At 31.4% G+C, this 15,769-nt stretch overlaps 1 protein-coding gene across 1 annotated transcript in view; it reads left to right on the top strand.

Annotated features, from left to right (window-relative positions):
• The first annotated feature begins 690 nt into the window (after window positions 1-690).
• The window catches only part of LOC147063616 (uncharacterized), a 257,403-nt gene continuing 242,324 nt past the window's right edge, over window positions 691-15,769 (top strand). The window contains exons 1-2 of the mRNA XM_085959431.1: window positions 691-1,495; window positions 13,975-14,042. Of these exons, the coding sequence (XP_085815557.1) occupies window positions 846-1,495; window positions 13,975-14,042 (718 nt within the window). The 5' untranslated portion in view covers window positions 691-845. The remainder of the gene's footprint in view (window positions 1,496-13,974; window positions 14,043-15,769) is intronic.

Below are 15,769 nucleotides of genomic sequence, written 5' to 3'. Positions count from 1 at the left end.
GTTTATGAGTTCCAAAGTACAGCAACAATGATTTTTTTTTTATATTATAAATTATTAATTTTATTTTTTGTTTATCTATTTAGGTGAACCAGATCAATCACAGATGCATAAGTATAATATGAGATATTATAAAATAAAATAATATATTGTGATAATCCCAATAACCGGCGGACACAGATAGCATATTAAGTAAATCAAATCAAATTAAATATTAAATACAGTTATAATAAACACATTGGAAAGAGCTATAAAAAATGATTGAAAGAAAAAAATACCGGCGATAATTTTTAGTGGACTGTATTTAAGGAAGTTGGGGTTTTGTGGAGAATAATTTTTTTACTCAGGGATATAGTAGTATATATCTGGAGCACTCTAGCTGGTCACCGGATCACTCACTCAAATGATAAATATTCTTTAAAATTCCAGATGAATATTTGAATTGGGGTGAAAGGCCAAACAGAGCTTTAAAATCTGGATATTCTGTACTAAGGTCGAGCTTACTATAAAGTGGCATGCTTTCCTCTATATATTTTTAATGTGTCAAAACATGTATTAATAAGCAAGCATGTGTGTAAGATAAGATAATGGATTCAATTTCAGAATTTTACAGGAATGACGTGTCATAAAAAAATGTAATGGATTTTTCCATGTTGCTAATTTTTGTTATTTTTTTTTTTGTTACAGTGATACTAACATCATCTGGTGGGTTGGGGAGAATACAAGACTTCACACTGGAAACAACAATCAATGGCGAAGAACGAGGAGGTTTTTCAACACTCTTCAAAGAAGATATCGTTTGCATCAAACACGATTCGCCATTATCACCATCACCCCACATTTCTAAAATGGCCGACATCGAAAGAAGAAAACAAAATGGCGGGCAGAAATCGCCAACGAAATTAAACGAATACGATATTAATACGGAACGAAACGACATCTCCGTGTGGGACACTTTTAATGTCGATGCGAATAATAATAATATATTAGAACGGTATAAATTAGAAAACAATAAAGAAGAGCATAGGAAATCTTCGAAAAATGACGAAACAATTTACACAGATTTGACAGGTGGCGTTCACAAAATGGCCGACAGTGATGTAAATAATTCGAAAATAGAACAAATCGTAAATAGTAGTAATGTCTCCGATGACGTCTCGAATAATAATAGTTTTAATCCGTCAATAAATAACGATTATAATAGTGATATAAATGTAAATAACGATTCAAAAATAATTAAAATTAATAAACTGCGCAAGCGTGATGCGACGAATTTTATTAATAGTTATTCAAACAGCGATAAAAGCCTATCGAATGGTTTTTTCGCTGCTAGCAATAGTTTTAGTGTTTTCGGCGGGAATAGCATAAAGAAAGAGGTTGTGAAGGGGCATCGAGTATACGGGAAAATTAAATCAAGCAATAGACAAAAAGTGTTACTGAACTGGCAACTCAGCGACTCAAGACTGGGAGAGAAAGAAGTGGCAAATGTAACGTTCAGGTAAGATGTATGTTTTATAATAGCAACTAATACCTATAAATTAAAATTTTATCAGAAAATGTTGTCAGGGTCAAATTAAGGCATTTGGTTAAAGGTCTAGTTTAGGCCGTCCCTAATTTATAGTCTAAACAGGGAATTCAAGGTATCTGCGTGGAAAATTCAATTAAGTTAATTACTTATATGATAGTTTCATACCATGCATAGTAACCTTGCAATTTAGAATAGATTGTTTTCAATTATTTGATGAAATCAACCAATCAGGCGCCTGGCATTTACTAATACACTAATACGCAGTACGTATTACATAGAAATGTCACTGTGTATAATAATTGCAAAGTTACGTGGCAGATACTATACCTACAATTTTTTTAAACATATTATTTATTAATATTGTATATTTTTTGTGAAAAAATGAGTTTCCAAGCCCTCGGAAGTTAATAAATCTTCCTGTTATTGAACCCTTTGAAACAAAAAAAAAACGATACTGGATCGGTATAGTATAGAAACAAATGTACATAATGATACCGTGATAACGAAATAAAAGCGACGAAGTATCGGTTAAAATAATCGACACTTTTTTGACATCCCTAATTACAATCTATGCATAGCAATCAAATTTAGAATACTGTATTTTGTATTTTTAAACGATGCGAGACGCAAGCAAAATGTTGCTATTTAAATTACGTTATTCATGATAATCATAATAAACTAACTACTAACGATTATCGCCTCATACAAAATATTATGTTCTGGATTTAATGAACTTTTGAATTGCATTGGTTTGTTTGATAAACTTTTGCGCATTCAAATCTCATTAAAATGTTGTATTTAATCTCTGATTGCATACATTAATACAATGCTTTGCGGTTATTCATACCACGTAATTAATTTTGGTATAAATTCACGTAATCTTAATTAACAAATTTTCGATGGATGCTGTGGATACAATATCATCAAGGTCAGTGTTTACCACACTTACAACATTCTGGTACCCAATAGAGATAATTATTATTATACCACCATCACCGGCTTATAGACATAATATAATTTTGATTTTATACGTTAAATATACATGAGTAGGGATCCCAAACGATTTTCGTTACATTTCAATCCCGGGATTGGTAAACATAATCCCGAATCTTTCGGGATTGATTTTTTTTATCAATTTTTATGGAATATAAAATAAAAACGAAAATATAACAGAAAACATACTTTTAATAACATATAACTACATTAGAAATAAGCTGAATTTGAATGAAGTTTGATTTAGTACCAACCCATATGTTGCCGATTCATTTTATTTTTTGACGTACATTAATAAAAATGAGAAAGATTGGGAAAAAAACAATGTTTGGCACTTTTAACAAAGTGATTCCACCATGATCCCAAACGTTTTACGATAGTTTCATATTTGGCTGACTAATTAGATTTATGAAGCGGAAAGGCTATAAATAAACCATGATTTACTTACTATTTTAAATCTGGCTAACCTATTCATTAAATCTTTACTATCAGAAACAGCAATGTTATATAATATATGTAAACACTAAACACAATATTGATTCTACGAAATTTTATTAATGAAAATCGTTTAAATTTGTAAATAGTTTAATATAAATTAAAAATTTCGTGATGTGAATTTGAGAAATAGAATAAATAAATCAAAAAACATTGAGTTAGACGTTTCAGCCATTTGCACCTAAGCTGTCTTCTTTTATAGAAAGTAAACTATTGAGCACTACCAGAAAATGCTATTCTGGAACCTCACTGGCCACAGGGGTGTCACCGTATAATAAATAACCCATTTTGCTGTCTTACGCATTCATTACAGAAAAATAATAAATCCGTTTATTTAAATGAATTTAGAGGGGGGAAAGTAGAGGTAGTAAGAGATAAAACAATAGAGCTAGCTAGAGTAAATTATACTAGATTTAATTTTGATCGGTTTTATCAATGTTATTTGTATATATAAAAATTTACTATGGTGTCCGACAATGAAGGAGAATAGAAAAAAATCACATTTTCACATCTATAATCATGGTCTGTTTACTCATTGCTAGCTTTTCTCTATTCTACGTAAAAAAGCTTTATACGTTTATCATTGTAAGGTTAAAGTTCACGACTTCAACTTTGAACTTTTCTTAGCAATGTACATAGCACCGAGTCATACATTATTACGCATACAAAGTCAACTATTATTACCAATTTATTGTAATATATAGTACACATATCAAAGAATTTTTGGTGCGTCCTAAGAATGATACAATACTTCACGTGACACCAATAATTTTATAAGAAATAAGCGCCCTATGCATAGTGCTTAATCCTAATTTAAAGAAAATTGACGTATATTATACTAGTTAATCGATTTTTGAATTAATAAGGAATAAAAAATAAGAAATAACGCATATCAATAAACTCGTGGAATTATTGGCGGCGAAACATTGAAACAAAACTGACAGCTGTTGTATCATAATAACGACTTATAAATACAACATAGTCAATAGTTTTGGAAAAAGAATATTCGGTACAGTTCGGTTATGAGGAATACAGCGGAAAACACATTTTGAAAATACCCGATATACTGGATTATTAAATTTGTTTGTTTGGGTTATTTTAGGTTAGGTTAGGTTAGGTTTAGTTAAGTTAACCTAACAAATAATTCAGTATATCGGCTATTTTTAAAATGTGTTTTCCGCTGTATTCCTCATAACCCAACTGTACCGAATATTCTACTGATTACCGATTATCTACGCAAATACCAACCAAGAATGAATGAAAAATTTGCAAGCATTACATCAATTAATCGATGGAGATTTTTTGAATCACAAAAAGCGCGATTTAAAATCACAAACACTGAGAGTCAAAATATTATTTCATGTAAAAACTACTTTTTAATTTCGTCGTAATTAGAAAAGACGCGATTTGATATTTTGGCGGTGTGATCGTCGCTTTACGTTGGTATCAAACGTGTGATCGATATGAATAAGAGATAAGAATAGAAGATATAAGAAAGACTTGATTCGAGTGGAATAACGGATGTACAATGTCGAGTGAAGAAGTCGTGACAATAGCAGCGCGTCTCGTGATGGACACGATAAGTTGAGTGAAGATTCATAGATTGTCTTTCTTATTTATATTAATGCAGTACATTATATTACAATATATGTTGTCGTAATTCTCAATCAAAACAAACACTACTGATCTAGTTGCTATGATTGAGGACACGCTGATAATATTTTTATTGTTCTAATGTTTTATTTTAACAACAAAACCTACATATTAAAGCGTGTTACTAATTTAATACTGAATAGTATAATTATTGGTATGGATAAAAGCACATTGGCGCGAATTCAGTAAATAATACAGTTCCAAGCCCCATCGGGCGTCGTGTTAAAAAAAAGATTTTTTCTAGTAAATATTTATCTGAGGTGTTTTAAATTATGAATGCTCAAAATACAATATAATTTTTCTTTCACTTTTGGCTTATTGTTAGAGTGTTAATTCTGTTATGGAATATCTTACAATTTTATTTGAGCTACGTAGTAAAATTTAATATCCAAGTGGGATCCAACAAAGAGAATTTTTCAAAGAATAACAGAAAGCACTTCTCGCTGTAAGTGTTTTCTGAGGGTGATAGATTGATTATTGTAAGAAAACAGAAAGATAAAGCCTTGAAAGCAGCTGATCTTTCGATAAGTTTACTTACAATAATAATAATATTTTTACAGGTACGTTGAAGGTCGTTTTTCGAGTATATTGTTTATTTATTTTAACGTTGTAAATCAGGGAACCCAAAAATAATGGGAACTGAAATACCTAACGGGTGTGGAGTAACAGGCAACCGATCTCGAGTGTGGGAGAATATTGGTAAAGAATTTGCTCGTCTTTCGTTCTACAACTACTCTCGGTTTATGCTCTGACGCCAATTCAATATTGGTGTATTTGAAGGTAACAACACACACTATTTGACGTCTATAATGTATGGTTCATTTTCGTAGGACACTCACACATTCAAAACCCTGCGTCAAAATGTAGTGTATTGGGGAATAGCCTATCGGAATTATATTTATTATATGTACATACTTTGAAAACATCTCATGCACTAGAAAACACACACAAGAAAAAATCATTTTGAAGAAAAAAACGACACCCAACTGGACTTGAACCTGCATCTGGTGTATTCGCGCGAGTATGTTTTTCCAATTAAACTACGGGCATCTTAGTTAATTACGACAATTTTAACTAGTAATTGTTATATGAAATGCTTATCGAATTGCGTATAATAATATTAATATTATATTTATTTATCTTTTCTGTGGTATAAATATTCATCAAATTTTTATTAATTTTATATTGGTACTTCAATATTAACAATTTTTACAACGTTTTTATTAGCTCATATTCTTATTTGTCCGGTGGTTGTTTGTCTGGTACAAATCTTGCAATCGATTTTTAACTAACTTCCCGACTAGGTAGACATTTGAAACTTTTAGAATATATCAGAACACTATGCCAAGACATTCTTTTAGCCATCTTTAAGTAGAATTTGATTCATTTTCAGTTAATTCTGTTTTGTATGAAAAGTTATTTCGGAAAAAATCCGTAATCCAATCCACTATTATTGGTTGCTAGGGTTCTGGGGTCCTAGCAACTAAATTATTAATAAATATACGTGCGTTACTATGGAAATCAAAATGACATTTCAGTATTATTTTTATCAAATACATTTTTTTTGATTGTTTAAGCTATCAAGTCAAGTTTATATGATTCAACAGAAAATTTAAAAACGTTGTATATAAATAGTTCTTTTTGTCTTGTAATTATTATATCAATTACCTATATAAATATTTTTTTCACATTTTTACTCAATTTTTTTGAAACGATTTATATTTTTTTTGTTCCTGGGGGGTCCAAACCCGTGCATGCCTGAGCCCTATTAATTCAATGTTAACTAACCTTTTAATACCACATATGCATAACAGATTTCAAAATACCGCTCATGACTTACTAATATTTTATATTTTGTAGCAGTGAGTTGAGGACGATTTATCATTGAATTTTCTCTAACCCTTTGTAATTTTTAACTATGTTCATTTTCATAATAAAAGAAAATAACAAGAAGCGAGAAAAACATTAATTATTTAAAAGGATTTTTTCTATAAAATTTGAATTCATATTGTTTTACTGGTCGGTAATCAATATAGATTTTTATAATTAATGAGACTCACTCTCAAATTTCGAATTAATTAGTAATAAAGAAATTTTAAAACTCTCTGCATCCTAACATTAGCATTCTACACTTGCTACATCAATATTTAGACATTTTCCTTCTTCTTCTTTCACCCTGTCACGACCCAGCGTCGGGGCATAGGGCAAGCACAAGTTCGCGCCACTTCCCTCGATCCATCGCCAACTCTTGCGCCTCCTGCTATTCCAGACCTGCAGCACTCTCACAGCCATAAAGGAGCACAGGTAGCATAGGTAGCATACACGCGTTTGTCTTGTGACTCCAAGTTGACTGAATGTAACCCACCATACCCATGCGGATTCTAATCTCACTAGAAATACCACCATCGTCGGTAACCGCGGCACCCAAGTATTTGAACCTGGACACTAGCTCGACGGGCAAACCGGAAACCCGCAAAGGAGTGTCGGCGTCAATGCATGCTGCGCTGCACATTCATTTGGTCATAGCCGCATTCAGATGAAGACCCAAAAGTTTCGAGTACGCGGCGAGCCTGTTCACGCTTACCTCCAACCGTTCGATCGTCGAAACAAACACGACTACGTCATCTCCATACTCCAAATCGCACAGTCTTTCATCGCATAGTAGTTCGCATATTCAGACACCTTCTATTTTGACTGTATTGGCCTCCTAGTTGGAACAATAATCTATCCAGGCTATGCCAGTATCACAAAGCTCTGTCCAGTTGTACACACAGGAAAAAATGTATGGGAGGGGTATATTTCGAAAAAAATCCGTAAAATAATACTTAATTATTGATTTTTCACGGCTTCAATATTAAGAAACAAAATATAGACGATTCCACTGACTTCCAGGTACATTTCTTCTACCTGGACACTCCTTACTTTAAGTCTAGCTATGAACAGCTGGCCTTTAACTATAACTACGGACGCTTACCTCTATGAGTTGCTGTGACGTTGCATTATTTTAATCTATGTTAATCATCACTGAACAAAGATGCGACATTTTCGATTAAGCTTTTAATACGTCATATTGATAGTTATATTAGCTTCGGTTGAATACATTTTCGGGACATATATCTACTTACTATGGTACTAAAACTACTTTACCGTATACATTATATGTATGGTATTTAGCTGCGTTCCAGGATGCAGGAATCCTGTTGGCTTGGAGAACAAGCAAGCCAGATTAAAATTCTATAAGGCATTCATATCACGTGGCCGAACCAGGTCCAACGTCTCTTCTTTGCTCTCAACGTGTTGAGAGGCTGCTTAATATGTTATTTTATCTCCTCGTTACTCTGAGCCTTCGTAAAGTGCCATGACTCGCTACTCTAAAGCAGAACCGTCAAAATTCAAGCCTTTAATATGTCGTCGCTATAGGATTGGTTTCCCGAATATCCGTTTTTGTCGAAATCGACCTCTTAATGCAGAATGTTTTTTTGTATTTAATTGGACTAGAACCATCCCTTTCTTTAAATTACTTTGTAATGGTAATGAATGCATCATTCATATGCTGTAAAAATAACAATTTAAATATCTCCATGTATTTAAATATAGGATTATGAAATTTGTGTTTCGTCTCCTGAACATTTGGTCTATTCGGGAAACCAATCCTACAGCGACGATGTGGCATTTGCTTTTAATCAAGTATAGTGGTGAGTTTCAGACATTCCGCATCGATTTAAATATTGCTACAGCTATTCCCATTCGGATAAAGAGCTTTTTTGCAAAATATCATGTCCTGTGATGTGCGCCTCCAAGTATGTAATATTGTCGACACTCTTGATGTTTTACCTATCGTTAATCAGGGAAAAATTAGGATCAGGAACAAGGTACTATAGCTTAAAGCGTTGGTTTTTAAACAGAGACGAGACGAATTATTATGTGAGCCCTTGAGAACTACAGTGGTGTAAGTCAGATTATTGGTGTTTTGAGATATTAAAGGTTTTATTAAAAACAATATTGAAAATTATTTCGCCAAGCGAATTCTAGATATTTATTGTTCACAAAATATTTTTGGTTTTTTTGAGTAATTTTGTATAATTTTATCTTAGAAAAGAGGCATAAAAGACGTACACCAGTATCATTTACGTGACATACGCACTTATAACCAAAACTTACTTGACCTACACTTCAATTTAAAATCATTATGAATAAAAATATATTAGTACATAAGATTTTATTATAAACAATATGATTTATTTGAAAAAAAAAAAAAATTATACCTACTTATTACAAAATTAAGATTAACTATTTCCTTTATTCAACGAATGATTCACAAGATTAAAGAATATTTCATTCTGATTATTGAACATTATATAATAATATACTCTCTCAGAAAGTGTTTTTCAAAATATATGTACAAAATTAAGAAGTTAAAAAAATGAAATTCTCAAAGTTCAAGCAGCATTTTCTAATTGGACGTATTTCTGCAAACAAGAACCAGCCCACGCTGTAACATTTTGAGAAAAATTAATATTTGAGGGATGATTGATTTAAAATTTAAAAAAATATGATGTGTGATTATTTATTAAACATATGATGGGATACTTTAATAAAATTAAACAATCACATATTTTAATAATTTCAACTCAAATATTGAATTTTCTCAACACGTTACACATGTGGGTTGGATTTTGTTTGCAGAAATACGTCCAATTAATCTTCACTTTCCAAAAGGTGGCCATTTTTTCATTCTTCAGATGAGTGTAAGGCGTTTAAATTCAAGAAATATGCTTGATGACGTACTGGTGGAAATGAAAAGTGATGGAATGACACATGATTAGTATATAGTATATTAGTCTATGCACATGACTTACGTACATCAGTCTTGTTATAAACTGATTGCAAATATATTTGTTCTCTAATTTGGAAGGCATGTCATCTATGATTTTTTAAAAGAATTTCGATGACCTGAATAGTCAGCCTAATGCACAATGATATAGCCTACCAATAAATGACTTTAAGTCATTTTAGAAATTTTTGACTTACGCCACTTTCTCAAAGGATCATGTAACTTGTAGATTCTCTCTTGAATACTCTCAACAAGTCCCAGCCACCAATGAAGCTTAAAAAAGCACAGTTTACCTTTTATATTTGACTTGTCTACGTTTAATAAACATAATGATTTTAATTTGTTTATCCCCACGGTTTGTACGGTGCTTTGAGATTCTTTGTGCGCGCATTAAGTAATTTTCATTTCTGTTGTTAGTAGAATTTGCACAAAACGTCCTTGGCTAAAATATTCTTTCACTTGTTTGACCTTTTTAAAAGGATTACAGCAACACCCTTTATTTAATTTATTAACACACCCTCATAAAACACTCGAGGTACGCACGTCACTGGACAAACATTAACCTTTATTCTACTTAAAACCGTGGAAGCAGATATACTTTATAAACGACCAAACAGTTAGGGTAGGTAGCTTATCTGGATAAATTCTTAATAGGCTTATGTAAAAATACTGATTAATTCTTATCTAATTTTATTATTATCAATAATAAACGATTTACAGCTGTAGATTATTTATTTTTACATATTATTATAATATATACCCTTCTTGTCCCATCCCCTATCACTGATTTGCCCCATCAGAGCAATATTTAAGGCCCAGATACAAATTCTGGTGAAAACTTTTTTTTTGCTAGTAACTCAAATACGAGCTACTCGGATGCTTGATGATCAGTATCATGCCCCCCACACCCTAAAATGGGCCCCTACTCCAGGATTTTTGGTAGGCCTCCCTACCTACCACTAAGAGTTAAGGCAGTATGGTGCTTTACAGTAACATTTTCCAAATGGTGTTCGAGGTAAAATTAGGAGTATCTATTATATTTTCTGGCGTTTTTTAGTATGTTTTATACATCCACTGTCAAAATTGCATTGTATAACCATATAATCAATATTAACATTTTAAGTAAAATAGCGCCAGAGGCGACTTTTTTACTATTAGTGTAAATTTATGATGTGTGTTTATCTCACTTATCTGGTTGACTCACCACGCCGGTCCCCTCCAGAGTACGGACCCCCATGTCAAACCCCCTTTGTGGAGGCCATGATCAGTATACTTACATACATTAGCCACGTACTCTTCCAATTACTCTTATTTCACACTATACGGTTTTAATCGTACGGAAAAGAATCGATTGGTAAAAATCCGAATCGGCAACATGTTCATGCTCTTTTCACACTATACGGTTTATGCACAGTTAAACTCAGTTTTTGGTTGAGTGTTGTCGATTTAAAACCGTGTAATGTGAAAACGTACGTTAGAACACACATCACTGAGTCATCGATGGAATGGAATGACCGGTGGAAATGAACGGCTGCTATACGGCGCCGTTTCGGTTTTTAACCATCGCCGTGTAATGTGAAAAGGACCATGATCTTCTTCACGCCAATGGAAAAATGTTGCCGTGCGATTTTTTGCCATCTGGTCAAAACTGTATAATGTGAAAGGAGCGTTACTAATACATAGTATAAACTAATGACTTTAGGTCGACTAAAACGCAGCAATTGATTGGGGAAGATTTTTTAGAGAGAGTTTTGATGTATCCGAAAACTGCATTTAGCATATCGACTTTGTTTAGAAAAAGGCCGTAACCCTCGACTTTTCGAAAAGTGCTTTTATTAGATATTAACAATGTATACAACTAAATACACGATCTGTAAAAAGGAAGTAAGCCGCAAATGCCGAATTATTATCTAAATTCAGGTTTTAATTGAGCTTTAATTAAGTTTTGATATTAGGAAAAAAGCATTTTCCCTTAATTTTAATGATTTTTCTGTAATCATTTCTTTAATTAATATTAGATCAAAAATATATTACACCAAATCATCAATCATCTTGCACCCAATGTCTGTGCTTATTTTTTTTATTAATATTGAACCAAAATCATTCAAAAAACGTTTTTTCCCTCTCCTGTAAAATTTGTTCTGTGAGGGTTACGCCCTTTTTCCTAAACACTGTCTATATGGTTTTGTTTTTACTACTGTATAATCTTAAACATGAAATAGCCGGCAGAGTAAATAAAACATCAATATCGTACATTCATTTTAATTGCGGCAGGGTTCAGAAGATAACATAGGGATTCGCACATACCTTAAAACAAAAGTGTACAAGTATACAAATTTATATTTTACTATACAGTCAAGGTAGAGCTTCCTTAAAGCATTTGATATTATCTTTGTGACACTGGCTTAAATATTAAAATATTTAATATTCTGTTAAATAAGAGTATGAAAGCGTTTCACGCGTCAAAAAAGTATAAAAATTTTGTTTATTTTGTTTTGCTGTTTATCTTAAAAGAAAATTATAATATAATAACTTTGTTTTCAAAAAAAGACTGAATCTTTTTCATTTTAATTTAACCTTTTAAAATGACTTTTTCTTTATCAAGGCGTGTCAAATATTCCTTAAACTCTACTGGTTCCTAATTGTATAATATTCCCATTAAAATATTCTTTTTGTCAAAAAAGGTGCATAGGAATTTAAGGGGGAATATGCTCGTCGTAGGTCAAAATTGAGTTTTTATTGTACTTTCAAACCATGATCCTGGACACTCTTTAAACGTTATAGATAATCTATTTATATAATTTTGAAGCCTTATTATCCTTTATATTTATTTTAAACATTTGATGATTGCATAAAGTATTTTTGTTACATAAAATAGTATTCTTTTAATGTTTTAGAATATAGTCATATTTCGGTACATGAATGTGCAGTGGTGTTAAGATTTTTTACATTTATTAATTTTAACCGCATTTATAAAACCATTAGTATAATTTACGACGATATAATTTTAGTAAAATATTCACGATAAAAAATTATATTGATAATCTCTGTGATCCCAAATTTGACAAGAATTAGGCATTTTATTATTCAAAAAACCGGCAAGATTAATACATTTGAAGATAATTTTAAAGATACTTATTATAAGCTATGTCTTTGACCATTCAAGTGTGATAAACATCTTACGAATAATGATTGCTTTATAATAATTATTGACCTAAGAATAAGGTAGTATTTTTTTGAAATACGCCATTTCTTTTGGCATTCCCCAGTGGTTAAGCTACAACATACGGCCGTAGCCATAAATTGACAAACTATAATTAAAGTAGGGAGTAAAATTATGTTAACGCGCGTGTTTGAACGATTTGATTAAATTACTTGCGAGTCAGTTTGCATTGCAAATTATTTTCAAAAACTAATAATAGAATTGCGGTTCTTTCTATCTGTTAAATACATTGTTACCTTAAAAATACTGGAACAATAATCAGAAAACGTGCATTTATAAAAAATAATTTAGTAGGGTTTCATTTCCATCGATTCTCAATATTTAGTACAGTTATAAGAAACTGATATAAAGCACAAACAGAGAAACACGCACCTAGAAATCGATCAATTAATACATAATTTCTATTTCTTCTACTTTATATTTATTTTATTTTATTATACTAACAGATTATAATATTATATATATTAACATATTTTTATTTTTATATTTCACTCGGATCAAGTCGTGAGCTATTTTTTAAGTTGATAATAAAATAGATATTCCTTTTTCAAAAGGATATTATTTTTTCACTTGGCAAGCTCACATTTTCCAATTTTCTCATTTTTTAATTAATAATGCCAAATGATTATAAATACAACAATCTATAAAAAAAAAGATCGATATCAAAAATATTTTAATTGTGTAAAAACCATTTTCAAAAATTACTCTTCGGTAAATTATATTTTGGCCCTAACGTCTCTCTAACCAACCAGGAAACTATAGTTTTTCTCACAATGTCATGGCTAACTTTACATCTTAGGGGCTTGTTCACATAACGCGTGTCTCGCCGCGATATGCAGCGAGTGCATGTGTACAGCTCGATGAGGTCACCTGTACCTCAACCACACGCGAGAAGTGACACTCGGCGATTACATGTGGACGGTTCAATGAAGTCACATGTACCTGGAATGCATGCGAGTTAAATCGCGCAATCTGGACAAGGCCTAAGAAGGAGAAATAATCAGATGCAATATTATTATAGTTTCTAATAAATCAAATTGTCAATGTCACTCATTAATATTATTCATGATATTTCATAAAAAATATGCTTTTTGCGATTTATTCAAAACTTGATTTTTGGAGAATGTGTGTTATGACTCTAGGCGACTCAATTTTTCTCTGAGATTTTAATACTTGCGTAATTCAACAATTTTTGATAAGATTTTTTTGTGATATTTCAAAAATGTTATTTAATTTAATTATTTTTTTCAGGTTGCGTTACAGAATATCCACCGAGGCAACAATCTACGAAGTCATTTTTAACAGGCAATTAAGGACGGGTAAGCTGGAATACCTTTTAATATGTTTTATTTTTTTAATTTATGAATATTCCCTTAGAAACTTAAGTACTTAATTGGTTTTGATTAAGGGCTTTTTACAGTATTACATTGTCCTTCACAATTATATTATGTAACCTACATTGCGTATTCATTGCATATTTTAGACAAAAATTACTAGAAAATATAAATTGTAGAGTGAAAATTTTAAATGAGTAATGTGACAGTTTTTTTGAAAATGTACGTATTTATTTTTAAATGGCGCAAATACGACAGTCCAACAGAACACATACGATAAAAATAGGGTAAACTTTAATATAACGATACAATTAATAATACAAAAAGAAAATAAAATTCATAGATCTTTTTTTCGACTATGGATATATTGTAATAATATATAATTATCTTATTTGTTATTGGCTGCGCTTTTTATAGTGGACTGTAATTTAGAATGATTGTGGGTATGGATGCTAGGGAAGGGTGGTTTAAACGGAAGTCGATATAGGCACTAACCTTGATAACCACTAGTAGGCAAATCGTTTTAGTTATCACTCGTACGGTACACACTTATAAATCTATAGTAAGATGGTAAAACACGGTTTGTTCGTTTTTCTAAATTGTCCAGGAGCGCAATTTTAAACTTCGAAAAATATTCAAACAATGAACAAATCATAATAATTGACACCGTTTTTTCGCCTAACCTATAAAACCTAGACATACCATATTTTTATATCTTGTAGATCTCATTGAGACGCGTCTAAAGGTATACATAACTCGATTTGCCAAAAAACAGACATATCATGTTTTGACATCTTATTACAGAAATATGAATGCTGATGATAAGTTTGTATGAAATACCCTGTGCCGGTAACACGGCTTGATAGGTCGTCTAATTGACTAAGTTCTTAATAAGACTCGAATTATTGTATTATTGCTTCTTTCTGGCGCTGCTATAGCACTTGACCTTTTGTATCTCCTATCTGTTTCTTCCGTTTTGGATAACTAAGATCCCTAAATCCAACTCGATACTATTTTTTCGTCTTATAAGAAATAGACTAGGTTTTAGTTTGCCTTTCGAGCCTTGTCATGCATGACTCGTCCATATAGTCTTCATGTTCCAGAAATTAGTTTTACTGTACGATGTGCGTGAACACGTACAACTCACTATTGTATCTGGGTCTCTCGAGCTCATTCTTCGCGTTTTTGGTTTTGCAGCAAGATTTTGAGCTTGAATGTCAATAAGCCTTAGTAGTTTTATAGTTCGTCTATTCATACTTTTAAAAACACTAATAAAGATAAAATTAAATTAAGTACTGTAATTTGAAAGTGGAATTTCCCCGTTTCTATTTTTACACTTTTTATGATATGCATTGCGATACGCTATGGCTACTGTTTTAATTTATTTTGCCGTTTTTTTTTTTTAATTTATTAACACATTTTTCATGACCTTAATGGATTTATATCTTGAAGAACCTCAAGCCCGAGGCCTTAAGTACCTACGGGTTTTATAAACTCTCTAATGTATAAATATAATAACACCTAAATACAATATATATTTTTTAAGATTCAAAATACCTTTAACTCAACAAAACACCAAAATCATAATTAAAAATACCAAGTAAACTTCAATTGTATTATTAAATACTACACATACCTATTAAGTAGTATATGAACTTAAGCACTTTTCATTAAATCAATACATAAATAAGTATTTTTTGTTTACCCATTTA

The sequence above is a fragment of the Rhyacophila brunnea genome, unplaced genomic scaffold, assembly GCF_057557595.1.
Source record: "Rhyacophila brunnea isolate RB1 unplaced genomic scaffold, BYU_Rbru_1.0 scaffold_9, whole genome shotgun sequence".
In the NCBI taxonomy this organism is placed as follows: Eukaryota; Metazoa; Arthropoda; class Insecta; order Trichoptera; family Rhyacophilidae; genus Rhyacophila; species Rhyacophila brunnea.
Note: the sequence above shows the minus strand (reverse complement) of the source record. Positions and strands in the feature narration are given on the sequence as shown.